The following is a 25,526-nucleotide window of genomic DNA, read 5'->3' on the forward strand; positions in this document are numbered from 1 at the left end:
ATGAATGTTATTTCTCACAGCCCTTGACAATACAGTCTCTTCACATTAGTGATGGGAGCCTCACTGCTCTGTGCTGCTGGGGACCCTGCTCCTCCCACTATATACAGTCAGGTGCATAAATATTGGGACATTGACAGAATTTTCATATTTTGGCCTCTATTCACCACCACAATGGCTTTGAAATGAAACAAACAAGATGTGCTTCCAAATGCAAATGTCACACCTAGAATCAAATCCGAACCTTTTACCTGCTTAATTGATAATGAAATAACGAGGGAATAGCCCACACCTGTCCATGGAATAGCTTTTGAGTTGATAGTCCCATTACTTTTGGCCCCTTAAAAAGTGGGAGGCACATATAGAAACCGTTGTAATTCCTACACCGTTCACCTGATTTGGATGTAATAACCCTCAAATTAAATCTGAAAGTCTGCAGTTAAAGCACATCTTGTTTGTTTCATTTCAAAGCCATTGTGGTGGTGAATAGAGGCCAAAATATGAAAATTCTGTCAATGTCCCTTATTTATGCACCTGACTAACTCGCAGTCTGTGACTTCCTGCTGCCTCTGTTACCCTCCTCACATCATGTCACTGCCCCTGTCATATGCAGCCCTGTACTCACTAACACATCACTCATCTCCTGATATACTCTGCGCTGTTGGGGGACCCTGCTCCTTACACTATATAACTCTGTCTGTGGCTTCCTGCTGCATCCACCCCCCCTCTCACCCCCAAATCAGGTCACATGCAGCCCTGTCCTCACTTACAGCCATAAGTTTTGATAATGACAAGTATTCTCAGCATGCCAGGGCGAATTGCAGAGGTCTTGAAAAAAAGTGTCAACACTGCAAATATTGACTCTTTGCATAAACGTAACGTAATTGTCAATAAAACCCTTAGATGTTATGGTATACAGCATTTAATAAGTGTCAGACAGAAAGGTCTAAAAACACTGAAGCAGCAAACTTTGCGAAAACCAATACTTATGTCATTCTCAAAACTTTTGGCCATGGCTCTACACGTCACTCATCTCCTGATATACTCTGTGCTGCTGGGGGACCCTGCTCCTTCCACTATATAACTCTCAGTCTGTGACTTCCTGCTGCCTCCATTCCCCTCCTCACATCATGTCACTGCCCGTCACACGTAAGCTCTGTCCTCACTGACACATCACTCATATCCTGATATACTCTGTGCTGCTGGGGGACCCTGCTCCTTCCACTATATAACTCTCAGTCTGTGACTTCCTGCTGCCTCCATTCCCCTCCTCACATCATGTCACTGCCCGTCACACGTAAGCTCTGTCCTCACTGACACATCACTCATATCCTGATATACTCTGTGCTGCTGGGGGACCCTGCTCCTCCCACTATATAACTCTCAGTCTGTGGCTTCCTGCTGCCTCCATTCCCCTCCTCACATCATGTCACTGCCCGTCACACGTAAGCTCTGTCCTCACTGACACATCACTCATATCCTGATATACTCTGTGCTGCTGGGGGACCCTGCTCCTTCCACTATATAACTCTCAGTCTGTGGCTTCCTGCTGCCTCCATTCCCCTCCTCACATCATGTCACTGCCCGTCACACGTAAGCTCTGTCCTCACTGACACATCACTCATATCCTGATATACTCTGTGCTGCTGGGGGACCCTGCTCCTCCCACTATATAACTCTCAGTCTGTGACTTCCTGCTGCCTCCATTCCCCTCCTCACATCATGTCACTGCCCGTCACACGTAAGCTCTGTCCTCACTGACACATCACTCATATCCTGATATACTCTGTGCTGCTGGGGGACCCTGCTCCTCCCACTATATAACTCTCAGTCTGTGACTTCCTGCTGCCTCCATTCCCCTCCTCACATCATGTCACTGCCCGTCACACGTAAGCTCTGTCCTCACTGACACATCACTCATATCCTGATATACTCTGTGCTGCTGGGGGACCCTGCTCCTCCCACTATATAACTCTCAGTCTGTGACTTCCTGCTGCCTCCATTCCCCTCCTCACATCATGTCACTGCCCGTCACACGTAAGCTCTGTCCTCACTGACACATCACTCATATCCTGATATACTCTGTGCTGCTGGGGGACCCTGCTCCTCCCACTATATAACTCTCAGTCTGTGACTTCCTGCTGCCTCCATTCCCCTCCTCACATCATGTCACTGCCCCTGTCACACGTAAGCTCTGTCCTCACTGACACATCACTCATATCCTGATATACTCTGTGCTGCTGGGGGACCCTGCTCCTCCCACTATATAACTCTCAGTCTGTGACTTCCTGCTGCCTCCATTCCCCTCCTCACATCATGTCACTGCCCGTCACACGTAAGCTCTGTCCTCACTGACACATCACTCATATCCTGATATACTCTGTGCTGCTGGGGGACCCTGCTCCTCCCACTATATAACTCTCAGTCTGTGACTTCCTGCTGCCTCCATTCCCCTCCTCACATCATGTCACTGCCCGTCACACGTAAGCTCTGTCCTCACTGACACATCACTCATATCCTGATATACTCTGTGCTGCTGGGGGACCCTGCTCCTCCCACTATATAACTCTCAGTCTGTGACTTCCTGCTGCCTCCATTCCCCTCCTCACATCATGTCACTGCCCGTCACACGTAAGCTCTGTCCTCACTGACACATCACTCATATCCTGATATACTCTGTGCTGCTGGGGGACCCTGCTCCTCCCACTATATAACTCTCAGTCTGTGACTTCCTGCTGCCTCCATTCCCCTCCTCACATCATGTCACTGCCCGTCACACGTAAGCTCTGTCCTCACTGACACATCACTCATATCCTGATATACTCTGTGCTGCTGGGGGACCCTGCTCCTCCCACTATATAACTCTCAGTCTGTGGCTTCCTGCTGCCTCCATTCCCCTCCTCACATCATGTCACTGCCCGTCACACGTAAGCTCTGTCCTCACTGACACATCACTCATATCCTGATATACTCTGTGCTGCTGGGGGACCCTGCTCCTTCCACTATATAATGCTTAGTCTATGGCTTCCTGCTGCCTCCACCCCAAAATCATTTCTCATTGAGCCCTGTCCTCGCTTACAAATCACGCTATGAACAAGTCTCTGCTTCCCTCATGACCAGTACACTTATTCCATGTGCAGCTGTGGCCACATCAATGACCTGATTAGCTCATAAACCGGTTACACTGAGACAAAGACTGAATACAAAAGCAGCTCAGATCCTAGTCAAACGCACCTTAAAAGTGAACGTTAAGAAAACTAAGATTGTAATAATATCACCCTAGAACTAACTAACGTTCTCAAGGAGTCTGGTGCCCCTGAGATGGCAGGAGGACTTCAAATGTGGCGTAGAGAACTTGGCACCCATTCATCTAGGTGATAAATTACCTGACACCGCTCCCTACCACACACACACAATCTCTCGCTGCCCTTAGGCACTATGCCAGTCCCTGGGGGCGATATTAAAGGCATATCATGGCTACTCGGAGGAAAAGTCAAAAGAGACATTGGAGTAAACATCCGTATGTGATAACAAATAGGGTTCTCACGCCATAACCATCTTGTAATCGGAATGGTCGAACATGTAGCCGCCAACCATCCACATGACATCGTCCAGCATGACGGCTTTGTGAGAGGCTCTGGGCAGCTTGGGCTCGGAGAACTCTTCCCGCATCCAAAACGTCTCGTTTGTGGGGTCTGGAAACGAGCAGCCGGGACCTGAAAAACAACAAACAAAAAGTTGTTAAAAGGATGAATATTGAAAAGTAAAAAATCTGACTGGTTCCTGTATTTGGGTGCTGTGGTCAGGTGACCCAGACTGCATGACCAACACGGCGGAAACAGGATCACGCTGGGTACACACTCAGCGACACGCCAATGCCACGCCAGATGATGCAGACGAATGATGTATCTGGCAGGCGGTGCACACTGCACGATCTGTTGAACGACTGCCCGATATATCGTACAACGGCACCATTGATCTTTCCGGCGTCAGCAGCTGGGTCGCTCCATCGGCAAAGCATGCATGTCGATGGAACGTCCCTGATAAACGACCCGCGGGAGTGTGAATCGTGGGTACACAGTAGACAACGCCCTCAATATGTCTGCCCAATCCGCAGGATTGGACGATATATCATTTAGCGTGTACCCGGCTTCAACTTCCCATGGTCCTGGATCTTCAAGGAGACAGGTCAGCAATAGGCGGCTAATGTAAACTGCATAGGTAGTTATTGTTGTACAATGTACATTTAAATGTCTACATCTTTAATAACACAGACAGTTGTGGTGCCCGGGGGAAGTGTCCGGATGCCTCAGCACCAAGTTAAGCCCTGGCACCCAGGAAATGTTTTAAAAGCAATTCAAATGTTTTAATTAGGCTACATTTTTTTTTGGGTGGCACTGCAGAAACCAGAGTAGAAAGAAGATAAAGCCTGGCGCTGTGCACCAGTTGTACAAAAGTATTTTTTAAACGTATTGAATTTTAGGTAATATTTGACATGATACTCTGCAGAGGCGCCTCGTGTTCCCGGAAGCTGTAGCTAAACCAGGCATTTGGAGGCTTATCCGATGGCGTATCATCAGGCCCAACATTAAATCAGTGTCGCGATTAAGCTGGGTACACCCTGGGAGCTATAACGCAAGCGTGTCAACGGGGTGTGTACCCCCGATATATCTGAACGATGGCGGTCGCAAACACATCACAATGGTTGTGCAGCACAGCAGATGGCTGATAGATCAGCAGATATAATCAATGCATATGCTGGTTTGTACAGGCGACCTGTCAACCGCCCACACACACGCTGCAAGGACCCGGCGGGAAGTGACAGTGTAACTGGGGGCCCAGTTGTGCTGTCAGGCCCGACACTTGATTGGTAAGTGTATAGGTACTTACCAATCATCAGATAGTTTGTTACAACGCCTACCCATGACCAGGAAAGCCATCTCTATATGTTACACCCACCTTAGAGTTAGCTTAGACTATTCACTGTCTTCTCAAGGACTGTCGTAGTGGCTCTGTAACTTTCCTCACCTACGATTGGAGGATTTGCTGAAAGCCCATATACGCTCCTGCAAATTGTTACATTCTACAATGTATACGAAAAGTCCTTAAATACTCTGCACAGAACTTCCTCATCACCCCACAGCGCATCGTAATAGATGCAAAGACCCCATTGGCTGATTTATACCATCGTGTCTGGAAATGACCCTGGATTCAAAGTTTCTGGCTGCAGGTTAAGACCTATGCAGAGGCTTCCTTGGGTCACCTTCCTGCACTCACACCCGAGTTTGGCTATTTGTGGGATTCTCCCTGCTCATCCCAGTATCACCCCTGGGAGGTAGAAGCTTGCCGATGTCTATGGGTGTTGCGGTGCGCAAGGCCATTCTTCAAATGTGGAATCACTCAGCCTCCCCCGTCCTATTTTTAAGGCCAAACTATTTTATCTTTTTCAAAATTAATAGGGTGAAAGTGGCTCTTGATGAGGAATCTAAAACAGCCATTTTTTGATATGTGGGAGAGCTATACGGACACCCTATCTACAGAAATAAAAGGATCAAATGCAAAAGGTAGTTTACATTATACCCCACGGTATCCGCACCGTGTGGTGGCTGGCGATCCTCCTATTTTACTTTAATATGTGTTTGTGGCTCTATGTAACAATGCAGAGGGACTTCCCAGGGGCGGCTGAGAGAAGTAACGAGAGACGAGAATTTCTTTATTGTTGTATTTGTTATTTATATATACTATTACATTATTTTTCTGCTCCCTGTCCGTGACATTTTGTTCCATGTGTCATTTATAGAGCTAATGTTCAAATTGTCCATTTTGAATATTGACGACCGATATTGTATTTCCGTATCCATTACTCTTTTACTACACGTGATACCTCAAAAACAAAAATAAACGAAAAGAAAGCGGCTGATTGGCGGTCTGACAGACACAGGCAATCACATGCTAATTAAACGTTACATCTGAGGAAATCCTTTGGCCTCAAAAAATGCAGGGGCGGGGGTCCTCTGCGACTACTGTGTGTGAGATTAGTGAGGAAACAGAGCACAGGTAAGCTCTAAATTGCATTTTGTAGTTCATGAGAAAAAGCGCCAAAGTAGTTCACGTGCGGCGTCCCAAAGAAAGTACATGCGGCGTCCCAAAGAAGTTGCATACGGCGTCCGTACTTCCTGATGATAAGCTTGACATTGCGATCTCAGCCCAGACAAATACGAAGCACGTGTCTGCCCATTTATACCTAGTGTGCTATTCCATGTGCAAGTATTCTAAAGATGAACTCGGATTGCTGCCAACTGGAGTTTAAACCTAAATCTGGAAGGCATTGATTCTCATGCTAAATATTAGGAGTGAATAGATGTAAAAACATCCAGATCGATTTACATTAAGGATTTATGAACTGATCTGGATGGGCAGCAGGGCTGGATTACTCCCTGCCAATGTGTGTAGTAACACTGTGCAAAAAGGAGCTATGGGAGCCCACGTGTACTCTAGTATCATCTAGATACGCCACCCCGTACCAAAGTGCATCATCTGCGTTCCTAGAGAGTCATTTTCAGGACTGATCATTGATCCCTATACCGAAAGTGTAAGGAACCTGGTGGCAGCATTAGACCGCATTGTCACAGATACACCACTGTACGCTAGTACTAGAAGAAGTCTACTGCTAATGAATGAGGATTAGAGATTTTGAGCCATATTCAATTAGAGACGAAAACACATTTTCACTTGTTTTTTTGCGAAAAAATTCGCCAAATTCAATTCCAAGACAATTTCGCCTAAGCGGAAACAATTCTCCAAAAAAGATTCTCCAATCAATAGCTGGTGAAAAGAAGTGCAAAATCTTTATTTTAGGGTGCAAACATGGGGAAACAACTCAGACCCCTTGGGACAGCCCCCCAAAAGGACAAGTCTGCATAAAAACAGAAACAAAAACCTAAGAACACCCCAAAAAAAAGACGTCATTTTTGGGGTGAAAATTTAAAAAGTGGGGGGATAAACATAAAAAGTAGTGAAATAGACTTCTTGGGGGTCCCCAAGTATGGGTCAGGTGTTTTTGGGATTGCAGGTGCATGTAGCCGGTGGATTTTTCACGTTTTTTAAAAGTTCACTTTAGAGACATAATAATATGCTAGCACCCATTTTCAAGTACTCCAAATATGACAGGACTACTTATTCTCACCAAAAAATACAGCTTTATGCCATTCTTCATCACTTTTTTCTAGACGCTAATAGCAAGCAATTTACACAACTTAAGTACCCCAAATAGCTTTATTAGGGTTATTAGTACACATCTATATTGATTCCCTATGTTAATGTATTTTTTCTGGGGTACAGACTGATTTCCCCAATTCTTTCAGTACTTTTCGCCTGTTCCGCATTCGCCTATTTCCGTTTTCGCCCTGTTTTGTAATTGAATTAGGCGAAAAGCGGGGACGAGCACGGAATAAATTTGTCTCTGAAACAGGCGGATGAAGCGAAAAGTCGGACAGGCGAAAACTTCGCCTCTAATTGAATTCCCCTCATAGGCAGGGGGGGGGGGGGGGGGGAGAAAGACGGGAGGGGGCACAGATATGAAACCACCAAGTAATAATGTCCTCCTTATTACTATGGTTACTAGCGCTCTTTGTGATGTGTACTGATGGTAGATTACTGGGTAAGAGACATTTACCACCAGCCGGTGATCCCTGCCCAGCACCTATGACCTGTAATATATGTAGCCCCCAGGTTGCAATATAGCGGGAGGGGGGGTGCATTACATGCTGCCTTTACCTTTTTTTTGCTACAAACTGTATGAAGGACTATACAGTAAGAGGGTTCAAAATAACCTGGAGAGAGCGGTGTAAAATAAATAGCTAGTTTTAGTACCAGCACCCATTAGGTCTGATACGGTTTATAATCCATAAAGAGAAACAAATAAACTGTGTACCCGCGGCTGCGCTACATTGACGACGGCGTATACCGGCCAGGTCGCATACAGTTTATTATTCATCACACAAAATCATTTCCGCGTCTTTGTTGCCTTAGTCTATGGATAATGAAACGTGTAGACTGCGCAGCGGATGGCGATAACCTGATCACTGTAAAACCATAATGATGTCCAGGAATGTTTTCCCATTATAAAGAAAGGCCCTGCCATATTGCCCTGTCATTACTTATCAGCACCGACACAGTGTCATTGATTTACGGCTGTACAAGAGATCACATCTTCTCAGCCAACTCGAACATAACCTGAAAATCTCTGAACAGACTCCAATAAGAAGAAAAAAGATTAACAAATATAACAGACAGCTATACAGTAATAAAAGCTCAATCTGATTGTATAAAGAAGAGACAAGATTATTTAATCTCCTGGGAGGAGAAAATGAGCATTACTGGGGGACTCACCCTGCCAGCCCGCGTTGCAGATGCAGGCCTTGGTGCCATCCGTACTGCAGTTCCCACGCTCGGGATACCCACAGTTGTCCAAGCAGTACGGGATGTCACATGACTCCCCCTTCCAGTGCTGGGAGCAGTTGCAGTGCATACGGTTATCGTTCCCCAACACGCATATCCCTCGCCCTGAGCAGTTGTTGGGGCACGTGTCAGTGCTGCAAGACAAATGTGCATTTTTGTAAAACGGATGTCAAAAAAGCAGTTGGTTGCAAATTCGCAATTAGGAAAGAAAAAAGAAAAAGGTCAAAATAGAATACACCTAATTGTACTAAACAAACACGAGTGACAGGATCCTCACATCACTATTCGGTGCTGTTAGAGGAGCCTGCACATTGCCCTATAACTATCAGCTTACATTCTCCCATCATGCACTGTCCGTCACCCACAGCTACCAATCGGGCTACTTAACTACGAGTATAGTTCACAAAATGAAAGTAAAAACACCCAATTGGTTACTATGAGCTGTACCATATTTCTATCAGGTACCTGTGGAACAGTGTTTATACACGTGCACCAACACAACACAAGTATAGATTATTCTGCCGCATGAACAGTCCTTAAACAGGACACTGAAAAATAATACAGATGTGTTAGCAAATCCATTAACTAAACTTTCCCCGACATCCATTGGGAACGTGGGATTACATAGAAGGATTACAACAGGTGCTTTGGCTGCTTTAAATCCAAAACCTCAAGCTCCTCAGTTCTGAGACGTGCACCCACATGTGGCCCGGGCATCGATTGTATTGTATGCAGCATTTTCTGCACATTCGTTTTCCAATTTCACCCAAATATGGATTTTACACTAATCATTTACTTTCATTTCATTTCATTTCAAGTTCTCTTAAGTTCCTATATGCTGTACGAAATCTATGAACATGTAGCATACATTAGGAACTATATTATCTGAACAATACTGGAGAAAAGTATATAGGCAACGGCAATATCATCGTAAGACCCCAAGCCTGAGATGTGTGAGGCCGGTGAGGCACAGTTACCTGTAGCTGATGTTAAACCCAGTCAGGTTGTAGGCCGCGTCACTGAAGAAGTGTAACAGCGCAAACCTAGACGTAATGGCCACTTCCGGTACAGAGTCGTTGCTCTCTCTCTCCGGGACAATAAGTCCGCTGAAAACAAGTTACACAATTATGTCAGTGACGCGGAGATAATCACAGCAGATCACTTACGGTTCACAAAATAAGTTGCGTGGGCAGCGCTCTTTTCTCAGCTACTATGTTTGTGATCAGAGACGCTCTGGGCTGTAAGGAAGAGGGGCAACACACAAGGAGGCAGGAGAAAAATAGAACAATTGGGGCTGACATTACTGCTACAGGACAAGAGGACAATTACTGTAACCCCCCTTCCCCGCCACAAGCCTTACCTCACCTGCAAGCAGGGAATGGTAAAGGGAACATCCCTAGTATTACACACCACACGCGTGTGCTCGGCATCACTGATGGGCCACGGTCGACGGAACATTCTGCTCATAGCCAATCAGTGACCAACAGCATAACAGCGCATGATATTAGGACCATTACCTATATACAAGAGGCGAGTAGATGGGGTAAGAGGATGGAGGAGGAAATAGATCCTTAGTGTACTCCTGGGCAGCTCTAATACTACAGGCAGTGAGGGGGGGGGGGCTTTTACATGCTGTGCGTCCCTGCCCTCTGAAGTCTCAAATGACGTTCTACTGCTCTGCCACAGTGACCTGTGAAAGGGAGAGAGCGTGGAGTTCCGGTGTCACTGCGCGCCGAGTCCCGCTACGCTGGTCAGCTGTGCGTGTTGATGGTTCCCGGGGAGACGGCTGCAGACTGTTGGGAGTATTGTCACGGTGGTGTAGTACATAAACACACATGTATATTTTTGAATACATATATATATATATATATATACATATATATATATATATATATATATATATATATACACACACACATATATATATATATATATATATACACATATACATATGCATTTGCTCAGGATGAAGAAAGAGTGCGTGCCTTCACTCATACATGGCCGTATAGTAAATCAGGACGCTTTAAATTCTATTCGGTTTAAAACAATTTGACATGGGAAGTTTACAGTATTTATGGGTGAAGTGAACAAGTGGCAATTTGCTTCTCTAGGGCAGAAAATGACTGCTTGTTTATCTCATTAAATAATAATCTTGCAAATGAGGAATATAGATCAAGGGTCACACAGCGACAACCTGCAAGAGGTGAGACACTTTGTATTACATCATGGAACCTTACTCACAGAGATTGTGTGACCACTAACACTATCAGCTGCCTTAATGCCTTATCCAATACTGGATAATGAGCCTAACAACCAATTATGTCTGTAAAGGCCTGTACAACAGATAACCGTTCAGTTTTATTGTAATATATGGACAATAAACTCCCAGCATTGCTCTCTAATCACTGTATACGCCTTTAATAATTGGGAACGAATTATTGCTGGCTGCTCCCACTCCCGTTGCCTCACGCTGACTAGATCTAACTAGATCCAGAAGGCGCGCGGGTAGGCTCCTCACGTCGCGGGTGACATCATGACGTCACCCGCGCAGTGCATCACAGGGAACGCTTGCCTCTGAAGCGATCGGAGGCTTCTTTAGCCTCCGGTCACTTCAGAGGCCATCGTTCCACAGCGGGGGTCAGCGCCGAGTGATGCGCCCGCAGAAAACAGCCTGGGGAGAACACTGAACAGCAATGTAAATTGAATAGCTCCGGGAACTCCTTCCCTGGCCTAGTCAGCATCATGCTGAACGGAATCGCCACCTTAGAGCTTACAGTGTGCTGGGATAATACTGTAACTACACCTAATGTTTTTAAACTAGAAAACCTCCCTCAGTAAATGAGACAAACCCTTTTTTATTTGATACAAGACCAGGTGAGATCTGGTCTTTAGCTTCCTCCTGACAACTATAAAATAGTTTATATCTTGTGCACCGTCTTAGTCATTATCTGGCGGGACGTCGCTCCCTCATATATATGGTGGCCCAGGGTGCATAGGAGAGAAGGGGAGAGCCCTAAGCTCCTCTTACTCCAGGGGCAGCTGCCCCTCTTCATTTACCCCCCTGCCAGACGCACTCTCCCAAAAAGTATTTTCTCCAATGAGGTCTCCCCTGGAGTGTGGTGCGCAGCAGGTTACATTTAACAAGAGACTCCACTAGGTGCTGGCTGGTATCCCCCGGTACAAGGAGGACGGGCAGAGAGGAGCTCAGTGCAGCCGCTGCCTTGTAATACAGGGAGAGTGTGGAGGGGGCTCCTTGCTGTACGACGTGGGGGTCTTTGCATTAGCTTCAGACTCTCTCATTGGGCATGTACATATTCCAATTTTGGAATAAACAAACTGCTCACCCCTACCTACAGTATAGCACTGTTACCTGAGGAGTCAGAGAGCAGGCAACAGCAGCACAGGAGATGTAGTTACCAGACCGGTGGACGGCATGCCGGCGGTCTGATTACAGGCGGTGGAAGCCTGACACAGGACTAAAGATAAGCGTTAAAATACTGACATATATCTTAATCCCCGACGCCGGAATACAGACGGATGCCAGCCTGAACGAGGGAGCAAGGGAGGAGTGTTAGGTTTAGGTAGCATAGCAGGGTTAGCACCAAGGTTTTTTTTTTTTTTCTTTGATTTTTTTTTGGTGGGGAGGGGGGGCAAGGTTGGTGTTAGGCACCTCTAGTTGGAGGGGGGGGGTTAGGTTTAGGCACGAAGGGGGGAGACTTAAGTTTAGGCATTAATGGGGAGGGTTGGGCTACAAGAAGGGAGGGTTAGATGGGGAAGAGGGGGGGGGGGGGGGAAGTATACCGACCAGTAAGATGTCCCTTCTCCGCCAGGAGCAAAGGAAGATTTTGTCTTTTACTTTTTAAAAGGGACAGGAAAGGGAACCTGAAATGTCTCATTTAATAGTTGTCTGGCAAATCGTTCCAAGGTTATTAATAGTGCTTACAGTGACAGGTGAATCCAGGTCTATATTGGAGTAGCTGAAAACCTGCTACCTTTGCTAGTTCATGGCCTTAAACCGGCAATAAAAGGAGACGCTCGGCGTAGAGTTCAGTTCCGTTCACAACAGATCAAAGTGATGTAAACGCAGGCTGCAATATTCCGCACATATACAACCTGGTCTAACTAATCACCCAGCATCAGGTCATGGCAGCAAGCCGGAGACCGCCATAATTACACCATCGTTCTGCCTCGCTGGCTGCTCAATAATATACAGAGCTAAGTTCTAAGCTGACTGAGCAGCAGGGCTGGACGCTGGACAGTCTCAGAAATCCTACAGAACAAGCTGCAGAGGACGTCTCTCTGTAACAGGCTGCAATGCACCTTTATTACTATAAGGGGACGCTCCAGGGTAACCGGCACAGGCAGCCGATACACGAATGTGTGTGAGGGCAGCCAGCGTGGTAGGAGAGGAATCGGACAAATCATTTTCTACACGTGAAGAAACGCTGTTTGACAGCCGCTGAGGGGGGGCAGTAGCTGAAGCAATCACTGACCTCCGCACCTCTAACCAGTGACAACCTGAATAAGGTGTGCCAGGCCAGGCACACCAGGAGATGGCACAGGCCTGCATTACACCGCCGCAGGATACATGGAGGAGACTCAGAGGTTTTCTAGAGCGATGACTGCCAGAGACATACCAGAGGTTGGTTGGCAGGGGCTAAAGCGCACTGCCGAAACCATCATAATATAGACTACAGATAATGTTGACAGCCAGCACACAGGAATCGCCACTTAAAACACGGAAGCCACGCAATAAACCTTATAGCCCTCACGCTAGATGGGCCGGCCAATAGAAAAGCCACGTCCTATATAAGCTGGTCCTGCGTCCAATTAGGGGGAAGCACTGGGACAAAGTAAATAGGCCTTACTGGTTTATCTATCAAGCAACGAAATGCGTGAAGGGATGGACCAGTGTGGAAATGGACCAGTGGAGATGCCCATAGCAACCAATTAACTTCTACCTATTTTATAAACTGTACTTGCTACTTCAAAGCCGATTGGTTGCTAGGGGCAACTTCTCCACGCATTTCACTTTTTGATACATAAGCCCCTTAGTCGGTTAGTGTAAAATGAGCATTACATTAGCTTTCAAGTCCAGGATCGAGTCAACTAGATTAAGGCAAAATTATTTAAAGGTTACGCAACAGCCAGCAGGACCGCGTGAGTTAACTCGGTAGCCAATTACTACTCTCTGCCAATGAAAGTTGCCAGTAGAAATAACTGGCTGTAAAATGCGCAGAGCGAGCCCCATAGAAGGGACTGTCCCATGTAAATCGGGATAGTTGGGAGGCATGGTTTCAGTTACTGGGGGCATCTGTCCCCGCGCTCTCATTTCCACTGACTGTCGCTAGCATTGCTAACAAAGACCAGATAAAAGTTCAATATATTCAATTAAAACAACAATCTTAATTTGTGGCGATATATCCACTGCAATGACCTACGCAGAGCTACAGGGGAATTCTACGGCTTATAAAAATGTACCTAAATGCAATTTCCTCTGATTCTGCATAAGAAATGAGAACAAACAGCGTTCTCTCTGCCTAATCTCATCTGCTGCATGGTCTGATCAGGGAGACTGCTGACATGAGCCCTCTCTCTCCCCCTTCTATAATGAGAGCCTCACGCCACATTATAAGAGACACTTGTGTTAAGGATTTGCAGAATTAATATGACGGATGTAATCAGGTGCATAGAAGCAGGGGCTGAGTGAGCAGATCGGAGGCTGTAAACACAGTCCTAAGGACCTAAGCTCCATCACTAGTTTTTAGGTATAGGTTTTATAAACTTCTGTTCTCTAATCAGGAATGCAACAACGCTGCGCTACAAAAGCCTGATCGACACTCAGTCAGATCAGCACCAGTACCAAGATCAGCACCAGTACCAAGATCGAGGATTCCAGTAACCAGGGAGCCCATAGATCGAGGGGTCCCGTGACCAGGAGGCCCATCTAGTTTTCAGGGAATGAGCACTCACCCAAACAGCACCGCTCTCTAAAGTCAATGGCTGGCGGAGGGCTGGAGGGCAATGTACAATTAGTTTGGAAAGCAGACCATGGAGCCAACTGGCCTCCAGAAGTGACGTGCACCTGCAGTTACCCTGGTGCGGGATATAGAGGCTCTGTATGGGATCCTTTAGTAATAAAGTGGGGCAATAAAACAAAAGCCGTGGTGACAAACATAACCGATGACATGCTACTAACAAGACAAGTTTCCAGGGTGTGGAAACCCTTCTGCTTTTCCAATTGCAATAACCAGCGCTGAATGCTTAAAAAAAAAAAAATACTCTACGTATGTTTGAGCAATCAAATGTTAGTGAAACCCAGGAACAGGACATTAAGTTCATGTGGACTAGCAGTTCTAGATTAATCTGATGCAAAGCCACGCTTGCATCGTCATAATGAACTCTGGGATAGCAGAAATAAAAGCCAGCCGTTGACAGCCATTATAAACTGGGTAAAGACCTCTGGTCGCAGCTTCATACACGGGCAGGCACTGCGACTCAACCTGATCACCGAGGGATTGCATCTCTGCGCGACCAAGTTGGACAGAAACGGAAAATACATAGCAGCGTCTTACTCAAAACGAACAGTGAGGTCCTATGGGACCAAACTAGTGAGACAACGGATGACTGGTCAGTCAATCTACAGCGATTGGCTGACCAGATTTTCCGCCTGGTCGCTTTAGTGTATAGAGCAATTTTTGCCGAGTGGTTCTTAACCGGGAACCCAAAAGACATTGATGGTCTACTCGGTAAGATGATGCTTTTACATGACGTATTGGTGTCTTGTAGTCTGAGATCCCCCATGGATGGAGACACTTACAGCTGGGCCTACCTGTACTGAGGCTGATCGCAGATTCTGATTACTTCTACCTAGTCATGACAACTTCAAACAGAGGGTTAGACCTTCAATATTTGTTTGGTGGTTCTCCTGACCCATTTAGATATCCCAATATAAACAACATGGCACTTGTTAAAGTAACACCGTCCTTAATGATCTAATAGATCATGCAAACGGAATGTGTCAGTGGTAGGAAATGGGTTTGCTGGAAGAGATACAATTTAGCTCTATAGGAGAACTTGTGCAGCAGTATGTACTAAATGTAACCTGGGGGCGGCTGTATAAAGCAATGAAAAAAAAAGGAGAGGAGTAGTGGACCAGTGGAGAAATTTCCCATAGCAACCAACCAGCTTATACCCATTTCAAAGAATGTACTTGAAAAATGCTTCCGCAAAGCTGATTGGTTGCCACGGGCAACTTCTCTGTTTTCACTGTCTCCTACATCAACTCCCGAGATTCATAACGGTTCAGAAAGCGGACAGAACCAACAACACAGAGAAGGCATTCATGCGCGCCAGCAGCGGAGAGGTGCGCTTACCTGAAAGCAGCGACCAGTGGAGCGTAGATCGAGTCTCCATCGTACACATACAGGTGATCCCAGCTGCATTCTGTAGCAAAGTGGTTGAAGCTGAGACGTAGCCCAGTGCCCCCACTAGAGAGAGAGAGAGACATTGTTATTCTGAGTGGTTACCTGTTTATAAACAAACTTTGGCCAATACTGTGTACTTATTCCCCAGCTGTATATACAGTCTCCCATATCCAAAATGCTTGGGACCAGGGGTATTTTGGATATCGGAATATTCCGTATGTTGGAATATATGCATACCATTATGAGATAGCTTGGGAATGGGACCTAAATCTAAGCACAGAATGCTTTTGTGTGTTATATACACCTTATACACACAGCCTACAGGTAATTTTATACAATATTTGTAATAATTTTGTGCATCAAAAAAAGTGTGTGTACATACATAAAATTAATGTTTCATATACACCTTATACACAAAGCCTGTAGGTTACGTTTATACTATATTTTTAATAATGTTGTGCCTTAAACAAAGTTTGTGTACATCATAAGTTTCACCATCTCCGTCATGCTAAAAATATTCCGTATTTCGGAATATTTGGATATGGGAGACTCAACCTGTATATTAATAGTCTGATCTGTAGATATCCCTCATATAGGGATCCGATAAGTCTCAAGTAACCTGTTCAACCATCCACTGCATTACATGGAGAGCCGGGACATGTAGGGAGGGCAAGGGACATGTAGGGAGGGCCAAGGGAGAGCCAGGGCATGTAGACAGCAGTTCCGTTTCTGGTTACGATTAGGCATTTTTCAGATGGTGACTTCTGGATTTTTAGACAGAGACTTCTGGTTACAGTTAGGCTTTTGCAGCAGGTGACCTCTGGTTACAGTTAGGCTTTTGCAGCAGGTGACCTCTGGTTACAGTTAGGCTTTTGCAGCAGGTGACCTCTGGTTACAGTTAGGCTTTTGCAGCAGGTGACCTCTGGTTACAGTTAGACTTTTGCAGCAGGTGACCTCTGGTTACAGTTAGGCATTCTTCAAACAGTGATTTCTGGGATGCGGTTAGGCGTACTTCAGATGATGAGTTTTGGTTACGGTTAGGTACACTTCCGTGTGTAAGTTCTGGTTACGGTTACACAGTGACTTCTACTGTGTGGTCACTTCAGATGGTGACTTCTAGAGGTGCGGTTGAAGGAAACTTTTCTTTCTAATAACGCTACCATGATGGTCGTGTTCGTTTACCGAGCACCAAAACTCAGCTCCTTCTCCTTCTCAGGATTCTGCTTCGTATATGTAACAGTACCATCAGGGATATTTCTGGGTTTTCCACATTCTCCGTTACTCTAGACATAGCCAAGTGTGTAGATGAAAGTCACTGGTCTTTATTTTAAATATCCTCCGTCTACATAGAGGAGCCCATGGTTGTGCAGTGCTGCTGAGAGGTGTGATGGGTCACATTACTCAGCTAGGAAGGGTCTTCAACTCTTTATTTATGACCTGTCAGTCAATAGAGTTAAAATTGTTTTATTCCCTAACATTTGAATGAAGCAAAAAGTAATTGTGCAGGTCACAGCTACATATGCAACGCTCAGAGACGGTGTTGTCGCCCTTTGTACTTAATGGCTCAGTGAAAAGAAAAAAACGTATGCACACAGCTGAATGCGTGTAATAGAAGTCACACATATACACACACACACACACACACACACACACACACACACACACACACACACACACACACACACACACGTCACTACAGAAGAGCTCCCCCTGCTGGTGTATTTGCTGCAAGTCCCCTGGAACGTGACTAAGGAGCACAGCATTGGGCAAGCACTGGCATCACAAAGTCAACAACAAATAAAGTATTTGTTCAAAGTCTAAAAGGTGACCAGAAATGAAAGTGAATGACTTCCCCAGTGATTAACAGGTTTGTTAGGGTGTAATTGGCCTGTAATATAAGCTGGGTGCATTAAATGGAGCATGACAAACACAAATTTACACGCCAGGGACAGAATAAAAGTTTTGAGCTGTGTGATCTTATAGGGTAACAGGCTACTGGAGAAATGGGTACTTGCCAACTTTACTACTGTTTATTCTGTGTAAAGGACATATCACCTGGGTAGACTGCAATCGGGGATACAGAAATGATTCATATACTGCATGCAATCTCTGGGCCTTATGTTAGATTGGTTACAGTCAGCCAAGGCTTAAACCCTTCTAGGAAATAACTGCTCTGCTTTAACATTTAAGATATTTATCGAAGTTTGGAGAGAGATAAAATTGTGAGAGATAAAGTATCTACCAATCAGCTCCTAACTGCATTTTTTTTTTTCTTTTTAATCATTTTTTATTTAATTTAAATCTGATTTTTTTTCTTTTTAATCATTTTTTTTTTTATTTAAATCTGATTTTTTTTTTTTTTTTTTAATTTAAATTGGATTTTTATAAAAACTATCAAGGAAACAAATAAACCAAGTAAAAACAATAAAACAAAGTTCTTTTAAAATACTTTAACTTTAATATATTTAATTTAAATGACTTGATAGTGTCACCATGAATCTTGGTATGGCACAGCAAACTGCACACAAATCACACAAACTGCAAAAAGAAAGAAACAGCAATGATGTTAAAAGTTACAATAGTTGGTAATTGCCTTGCCTGATTTGTAAATCTGAATAAGCCTACACATTACGTTTATTGAACGTCTTAAAAAGAAACAATAACGTTTGCCAACTTTGTCAGCACCCAAGTGGTTTCTCAGTTTTGACTGCACCAAACCAAAAATGTTCAAAATATTCCTTCTACTGAAGCTGATGATGCTGCAGTGGTTAGCAATTGCTCTACTGCTATCATGATATTTTCATTACCGCTACACTTTCTGAACCAATGTGCATTTTCCACCAATCTATTGGTGCCACTGTTGACACAACATTGTGGTCAACACAAGAGGTCATTAAACGGGGTTGCTTTTTCTTGGAACTCGGCTAGTGTTGATAGACGGGTATTTGAATGTTGATATTTTCTTTGCCAAACGTAAGAGCTTCTAACTTTTCTTCTGCAGTTAAACAACTACCACAGTGACGTGGGTCCATCAAATAAGCGAGAAAATGTGCAGGTCCCAAATGCTTGATTATAACGGTCCAAAAATTTCTTCATGCTTGGTTTGTCCAGATTTACTTCCTTCAAACTATCCTCTAATTCTTAACACAATAGCCATAGATACAGACCTTTTATTAGTAGAGCAGGTAATCAAAAAGGTGAAAGGACTATGGTCCATATTGCGCAGTATGCCAATTACCAGTAACAGCTTGGTAAAAACATGGATGTAGACTCTAACTCTAAGTATAATGTGTATTGAATTCTTGAAACACGACTGTCAAAAATTTTAAATTATCAAAGTTAATTTTAACAATAAACACCTTTATTTTTTGTAATTTTTTTTTTTTTAAACCATGTGATTTAAATCATGATTTAAAGCGTGATTAAAATAAAGTTTATTTAAATCAGCACACTCTGGCGTAGATCTACTATGGGGTCTATTTACTAAGCATTGGATGGAGATAAAGTGAACAGAGTTAAAGTAGCGGCCAACCAAACACAGCCTGTGATATGGCAGTTAGGAGCTGATTGGCTGGTACTTTGTCCGTTCGCTTTGTCTGCAATCCAATGCTTTGTAAATAGACCCCTAAGTCTTGGAGAGAGATAAAGTGGACGGAGATATAGTACCCACCAATCAGCTCCTAACTGTAATTTTTCAAACAAAAGTGACAATTACTATCTGATTGGTTGGTACGTTATCCCTCTTCAAGGATTAGTACATAGATCCCTCAATCTGTAAAATAAGTTAGAAGCTGATTGGTTAGTACTTTACCTCTCACAATTGTTTCTCTCTCCAAGCTTTGATAAATCCCCCCCTAATTCCTGATATATCAGCTAGAAGTACATCAGTTATAAACCCTAAACTTTACTACAAAGCACGAATAAGAAGACTTCATAATATATATGTAAATGGTAGACAGGTAATGTAATATCCCTTAGTTCCGCATTTATAAAACTTTGGTTTCAAAAGTATATGGGTGCTCAAATATCAAAAAAATGTTCCAATCCTCACAAAAAATTACCAGGATTGCAGATCATTATGTCCTTATAAATAGAATAAATGTGAATAAATTTATTTTCTCATACTAATATAGTGACATACACCTTTGTAAGCATCTAGAAATGAAGGCAAACATCCTACCCCTATCTCACTAACGAGAGTGTCCTTTCTTCTAGTCACAAAGGATGAGCAGTGCAACCAGCGCTGTCTACAGAATAAAAACTGCTGTGATCTTCGCTGTATATAGCTACTATAAAGCAGCAATAGCATATAGAATTATTATTAATAAAAGGACTGTGAAAACCAGCTCTGCATTGTACTCATGGCTAAATGGGACAAAGCATGTCTGCTGGCAGATGGAAACACTTTGTGGGAAAAGCGTCTTGTCGGTGAGAAGGTTGAGGGGGTTAAAGCCTCAAACTTCATTTGTAATTCAATACACTGTCCTGTTCCTACTAATGAGCAAATCAAAATCCACCCGTACATATTTCTAGGCAGACTAAAAAAAAAAAAAAAAACAGACTTTATACGATGATTACCTTCCATTAATCAGCCACGTGCATTTTGTTTTATATTTATAATTCCCTGGTCCATCGGTCACAAATCCGCTTGTACCCGTCAACCTGAAAATAGATAGATATTAACAATAATCTGGAGCAAGGTTCTATATTTGCACAAAAAAAAACCAAATAACACTTTACTAAAAAGGTGTAACTACTTCTGTACGACCAAGAGGTTAGAAAGAAAAAAAAAGCAGCAAAAAAAAAGCAGATGAACAGGCATACAACAGTCAAACATACACACGAAAAACATGCATTAGTAACTATCAATTGTAATTAGGAAAGACTAAATACAAAGAAGAAAAAAAAACTTGGGCAGCTTAGCAGGACACAATAGCTGCAATTCAACTCAGAGCAATGATGAACAGCCCCAGGAGGGAGTTAACTTCAGTGGGATGTTTGGTCCGACTAAAGGATTTCTTCTCGCACCCCCCTGGGGGTGCAAGGAGAAATCCGACAAAAGTGCCACACTAACAGCCTCGCGGTCGGCACTTTAGTCGGAGAAAGCCGGTTCTCGCGACTACACACCCAGGTTATGTCGTGAGAACCAGCATTCCCTCCCGTGGCTATTCAGCATCGAGCCAAATTGAATCACCGCCATTGCCCACCACCAATACATAATTTAATAGCGTTCCCCTTAGGCTATTTTAGCGGGGCTCCTGTGCCCTGCCCTATTTCTAAAGGACAAAAAGCACCCTGCCCTCCGGCGCTGCACCCAGCCTGCGGGGGTGCCATCTCCACCCTCTGGGCGCTGTGTCCCACGGTTGTAGAAAACTGCGGTGTAGTGGTCATCGCGGGTGAATGGATGCAGGGCACATGAGCCCAGCATCCATTCACACTGATAGCAGCGCTTGTGTGCAGCCCGGGATGGCCGTAAGTGCCAGGCACTCCTCCAAGAGCGACGAAATGGGGACGCGTCTTAAAGACAATTCCCCAATAGAGCACATCCGTCAGCTAACCACTAACCTCGCTTCCCATTCTTACCCATAGCCACTAAACCCGCTTCCCATTCTTACCCATAGCACACTAACCCCGCTTCCCATTCTTACCCATAGCCACTAACCCCGCTTCCCATTCTTACCCATAGCACACTAACCCCGCTTCCCATTCTTACCCATAGCCACTAACCCCGCTTCCCATTCTTACCCATAGCCACTAACCCCGCTTCCCATTCTTACCCATAGCCACTAACCCCGCTTCCCATTCTTACCCAAAGCCACTAACCCTGCTTCCCATTCTTACCCATAGCCACTAACCCCCGCTTCCCATTCTTACCCATAGCCACTAACCTCGCTTCCCATAATTACCTGTAGCCACTAACTGCGCCTCCCGTGATCGCGCCAAGTATAAAAAATTGTGGGTCCTGGGGACCCCTCACAAAAATCGGGGGGCTACTTCACAGTTTCTGGGTCCCATCACATATTACGGGGGGTGGGGGTGAGGGCAGACAGCAGTTGGGACAGTTCTGGGGCCAGATAGCAGTTGGGGTAGAGGGGGTTAAGGGCAAGCAGTACTTGGGGTAGAGCTGGGGGTAAAGGCAGAGAAAATTCAAATCACCTATGAAATATCCTGATATCCCAAGATCATCCTGCACAGCAGGAAGGACATGCACGCAACACCAATGGCGCTCACTGCCACCATGGAGACTGGACAGACCTGCAGACGACAGCCCTAGGAAAGAGTAGTGGAGCGCAGACTTTGACTGACCAGATATAGGTTTTAAGAAGATTAGCTTATATTTAAAAACATGTTTAATTCATATGAAATGAGAAGCTGTAGTTTAACTGTGAATTCACAGTAAACTCAGTCAAAAGATAAAACACACACAAAAAAAAACAATTCAAAATAAATGAAAATAAAAACCTATACAATTCACAACATGTAATAGAGATCAATCTAATTCAGAATAAATGCAGAGACTTTGTTGCTTGCGGCGTGTAACGCTGGCTACTTCCTGGTGTGACGTCAGGGGGCGTGGCTTAATGGGTTTCTCGGCCAGGTGCCGTTTCGTCAGAAGCCTTTCTGCTACTAACTGAAGGCATACTAACCAATGGGCTGTTGGACTTGCTTGCTTGTGAATGCTAATTAAGCTGGACAGTATTTAGCAGGACTTTTTCACTGCTAATCCTGGTTGACAGAATTTCATTACTGCATTTATTCTGAATTAGATTGATCTGTATTACATGTTGTGAATTGTATAGGTTTTTATTTTCATTTATTTTTCATTCTTTTTTTGTGTGTATATATCTTTTGACCGAGTTTACTGTGAATTCACAGTTAAACTACAGGGTTTTTTAACATTTCATATGAATTACACATCTTTTAAATATAAACTAATCTTTTTAAAACATATCTTGTCAGTCGAAGTCAGCGCTACACTACCCTTTCCTAGCTTTTGTGCATATGGGAAAGATTTCTGGACTGCACAACCTGACTATATATATATATATATATATATAATGGGAGGTGCTACCTGATGAGACTAATTGCAGGCACAGAAACAGACAAATCTCAGGTGCACAACTCCAAATTATTAATGATATATATAAATGCAATAAAATTTTGCAATCAATAGAGGTTTTTAGCATAATCATGGCCAAGGTTATGGGCCTACCCACCATATCCAGGTAACCTCTTTCGGGTAGGTCCCTAACATACTAAGGTTCAAATCCAGAGCGCAGGACCCCCCAAAACCGGCCCAGCCAAGCCGACCCAGGGCACCACCATAGTAAGAAAAGTGCAGTGTAAAGCGATAGTAATATTAATAATTTGGAGTTGTGCACCTGAGATTTGTCTGTTTCTGTGCCTGCAATTAGTCTCATCAGGTAGCACCTCCCATCATATATATAGTCAGGTTGTGCAGTCCAGAAATCTTTCCCATATACTCCATTTAATGTGCTTTATTGCACTTCTGAGGGAAAGGAGACGCCCTCATTCTGGACTAGCACCCTACCTTATTGGTTTAAAAGCATGGAGTCTGGTAATGTATATGCACACTGTATTAGGCACAATTCTAGGTAAGTCCTACAAGTTATATACTGTAGTGCAATTTTGGTTCATTTTTGGGGCGTGGGTCCCCCTGGATTGCATTGGTTGATCTGTTTCAGGGCACCGCATTATAACACATTTTCCTTTATAACACATTTTAACCCTTCACTGTGTGTCTAATATATATGTACTTCACTTTTTTATTTTCATTCTTTATATGCAGCTGCTCCTAACTATCTCTTTACACTGCACTTTTCTTACTATGGTGGTGCCCTGGGGCGGCTTGGCTGGGCCGGTTTTGGGGGTCCTGCGCTCTGGATTTGAACCTTAGTATGTTAGGGACCTACCCGAAAGAGGTTACCTGGATATGGTGGGTAGGCCCATAACCTTGGCCATGATTATGCTAAAAACCACTATTGATTGCAACATTTTATTGCATTTATATATATTAATAATAATTTGGAGTTGTGCACCTGAGATTTGTCTGTTTCTGTGCCTAGCTTTTGTGTATCATTTTTTTTTTTAGGAGGGTCAGCTCCTCCGAGTGGTAGCGAGTGAACTTTATATACATACACCTTATCAAATCGTATCATATCTTTATAGTGCCAAATAGGTATCTCTCCTCTTGTTCACATTTTTTTTTTAAAAGACGACAGGTAAGTAGTACAGATGTCTGGGATTAAGGCAAGGCTAACACAGCATGTGCAGAGCGCATATTACTAGTCTATCTGATAAATCCACTATGGCAGGGTGCACGTCCCACCAATGGCTCCCACTGCTGTGATAGACGGACAGGGCAAGTTTGCCGTCATTGCAGAAAAGGAATAGGCTGCAGCACTGGCCACGCTAACTAATGACCCAGTAAATGACTGGTCGAATACTAGTCCCTTATTTTTGCCAATAAGCGGTATCTCCTGCAAGGTGCCGTCCTGTAACTGGCAGTATAATGCATCATGCCATAGAGGTGCAGGCAGCAATACTAAGGGAGATGAGCGCATGACAGCAATGACCACACTGATGGCTGCACACCTTAATCTCAAAGAAAGAAGACCTTATATAGTTGCTGGATGTTATCATTACATCAGTAGATATATGTAAATATATATGTATACGTCAAACGTGTTCACCCTGTCATTGTTCCACTACGGCCCTAACTGTGTGGAGTTTGGATATTCTCCCTGTGCTTGCGTGGGTTTCCTCCGGGTGCTCCGGTTTCCTCCCACACTCCAAAAATATACTGGTAGGTTAACTGGCTCCTAACAAAATTACCCCTAGTGTGTATGTGTGTGAGCATGTGGTAGGGAATATAGATTGTAAGCTCCACTGGGGCAGGGACGGATGTGAATGGCCAACTATTCTCTGTACAGCGCTGACGGAATATGTGTGCGCTACATAAATAACTTGTAATAAATAAATAATTGTTATGGAACTGCAAGTCCTAGAATGCCCTGCCTAGGTCTATTCCAGGTCTTCACTGAACACAATGGGCTCATTCTATCCTGCGCGATGTGAAAAGCTCCGGGAATCAGCTCCCGGAGCTATTCAATACACCGTGCAGCAAACCCCGACTAAGGATTTCTTCTCCCACCCCTCTGGGGATGCGTGCAGAAATCCGACAAAAATCCCGTCGCGAGGCTGTTTTCTGCCCTTAGCACCGGGAAAACAGCATCGCGCCGAGAGGTTAGGTCTGGGAATGCCCGTTCTCGCGCCTAAACACTCTGTTAAAGGAGCGAGAACGAGCCTTCCCCGACCTAACTTCGCACAGAATTGAATAGCTCCGGGAGCTATCTCCCGGCGCTATTTACATCGCGGGCTATTGAATCGAGCCCAATGAGGAAGCTGCAGATCTGGCAGTCATAAGTACGAGCTCCCTGTTCCCCCTGCAGGCTCTCTCATGGGCTGATACAATCCCGTGGGAGGCCCCTGCGGCTCCCCACTGTCACCTACCATCTCTCCGGGTTGCTACGTTGGTTGCTGCCCCTGACTGACTAGGAGCTTTACGTGAGTCCGAGCAGCAGATTTCGCGAGTGGAGACGCTGAGGGATGTCACTGGGC

The 25,526-nt window shown here is 44.5% G+C and overlaps 1 protein-coding gene across 2 annotated transcripts in view; it reads right to left on the minus strand.

Annotated features, from left to right (window-relative positions):
* ATRN (attractin) overlaps positions 1-25,526 on the minus strand; it is a 205,044-nt gene that overhangs the window by 154,232 nt on the left and 25,286 nt on the right. For both annotated transcript variants that reach the window (XM_088450887.1, XM_088450888.1), the window contains exons 2-6: positions 20,463-20,546; positions 15,834-15,947; positions 9,435-9,563; positions 8,389-8,591; positions 3,545-3,713 (exon numbers count right to left, since the gene is read on the minus strand). In XM_088450887.1, coding sequence (XP_088307013.1) covers positions 3,545-3,713; positions 8,389-8,591; positions 9,435-9,563; positions 15,834-15,947; positions 20,463-20,546 — 699 coding nt within the window. The remainder of the gene's footprint in view (positions 1-3,544; positions 3,714-8,388; positions 8,592-9,434; positions 9,564-15,833; positions 15,948-20,462; positions 20,547-25,526) is intronic.

The sequence above is a fragment of the Taudactylus pleione genome, unplaced genomic scaffold (assembly GCF_031769625.1).
Source record: "Taudactylus pleione unplaced genomic scaffold, aTauple2 ptg000533l, whole genome shotgun sequence".
NCBI lineage: Eukaryota > Metazoa > Chordata > Amphibia > Anura > Myobatrachidae > Taudactylus > Taudactylus pleione.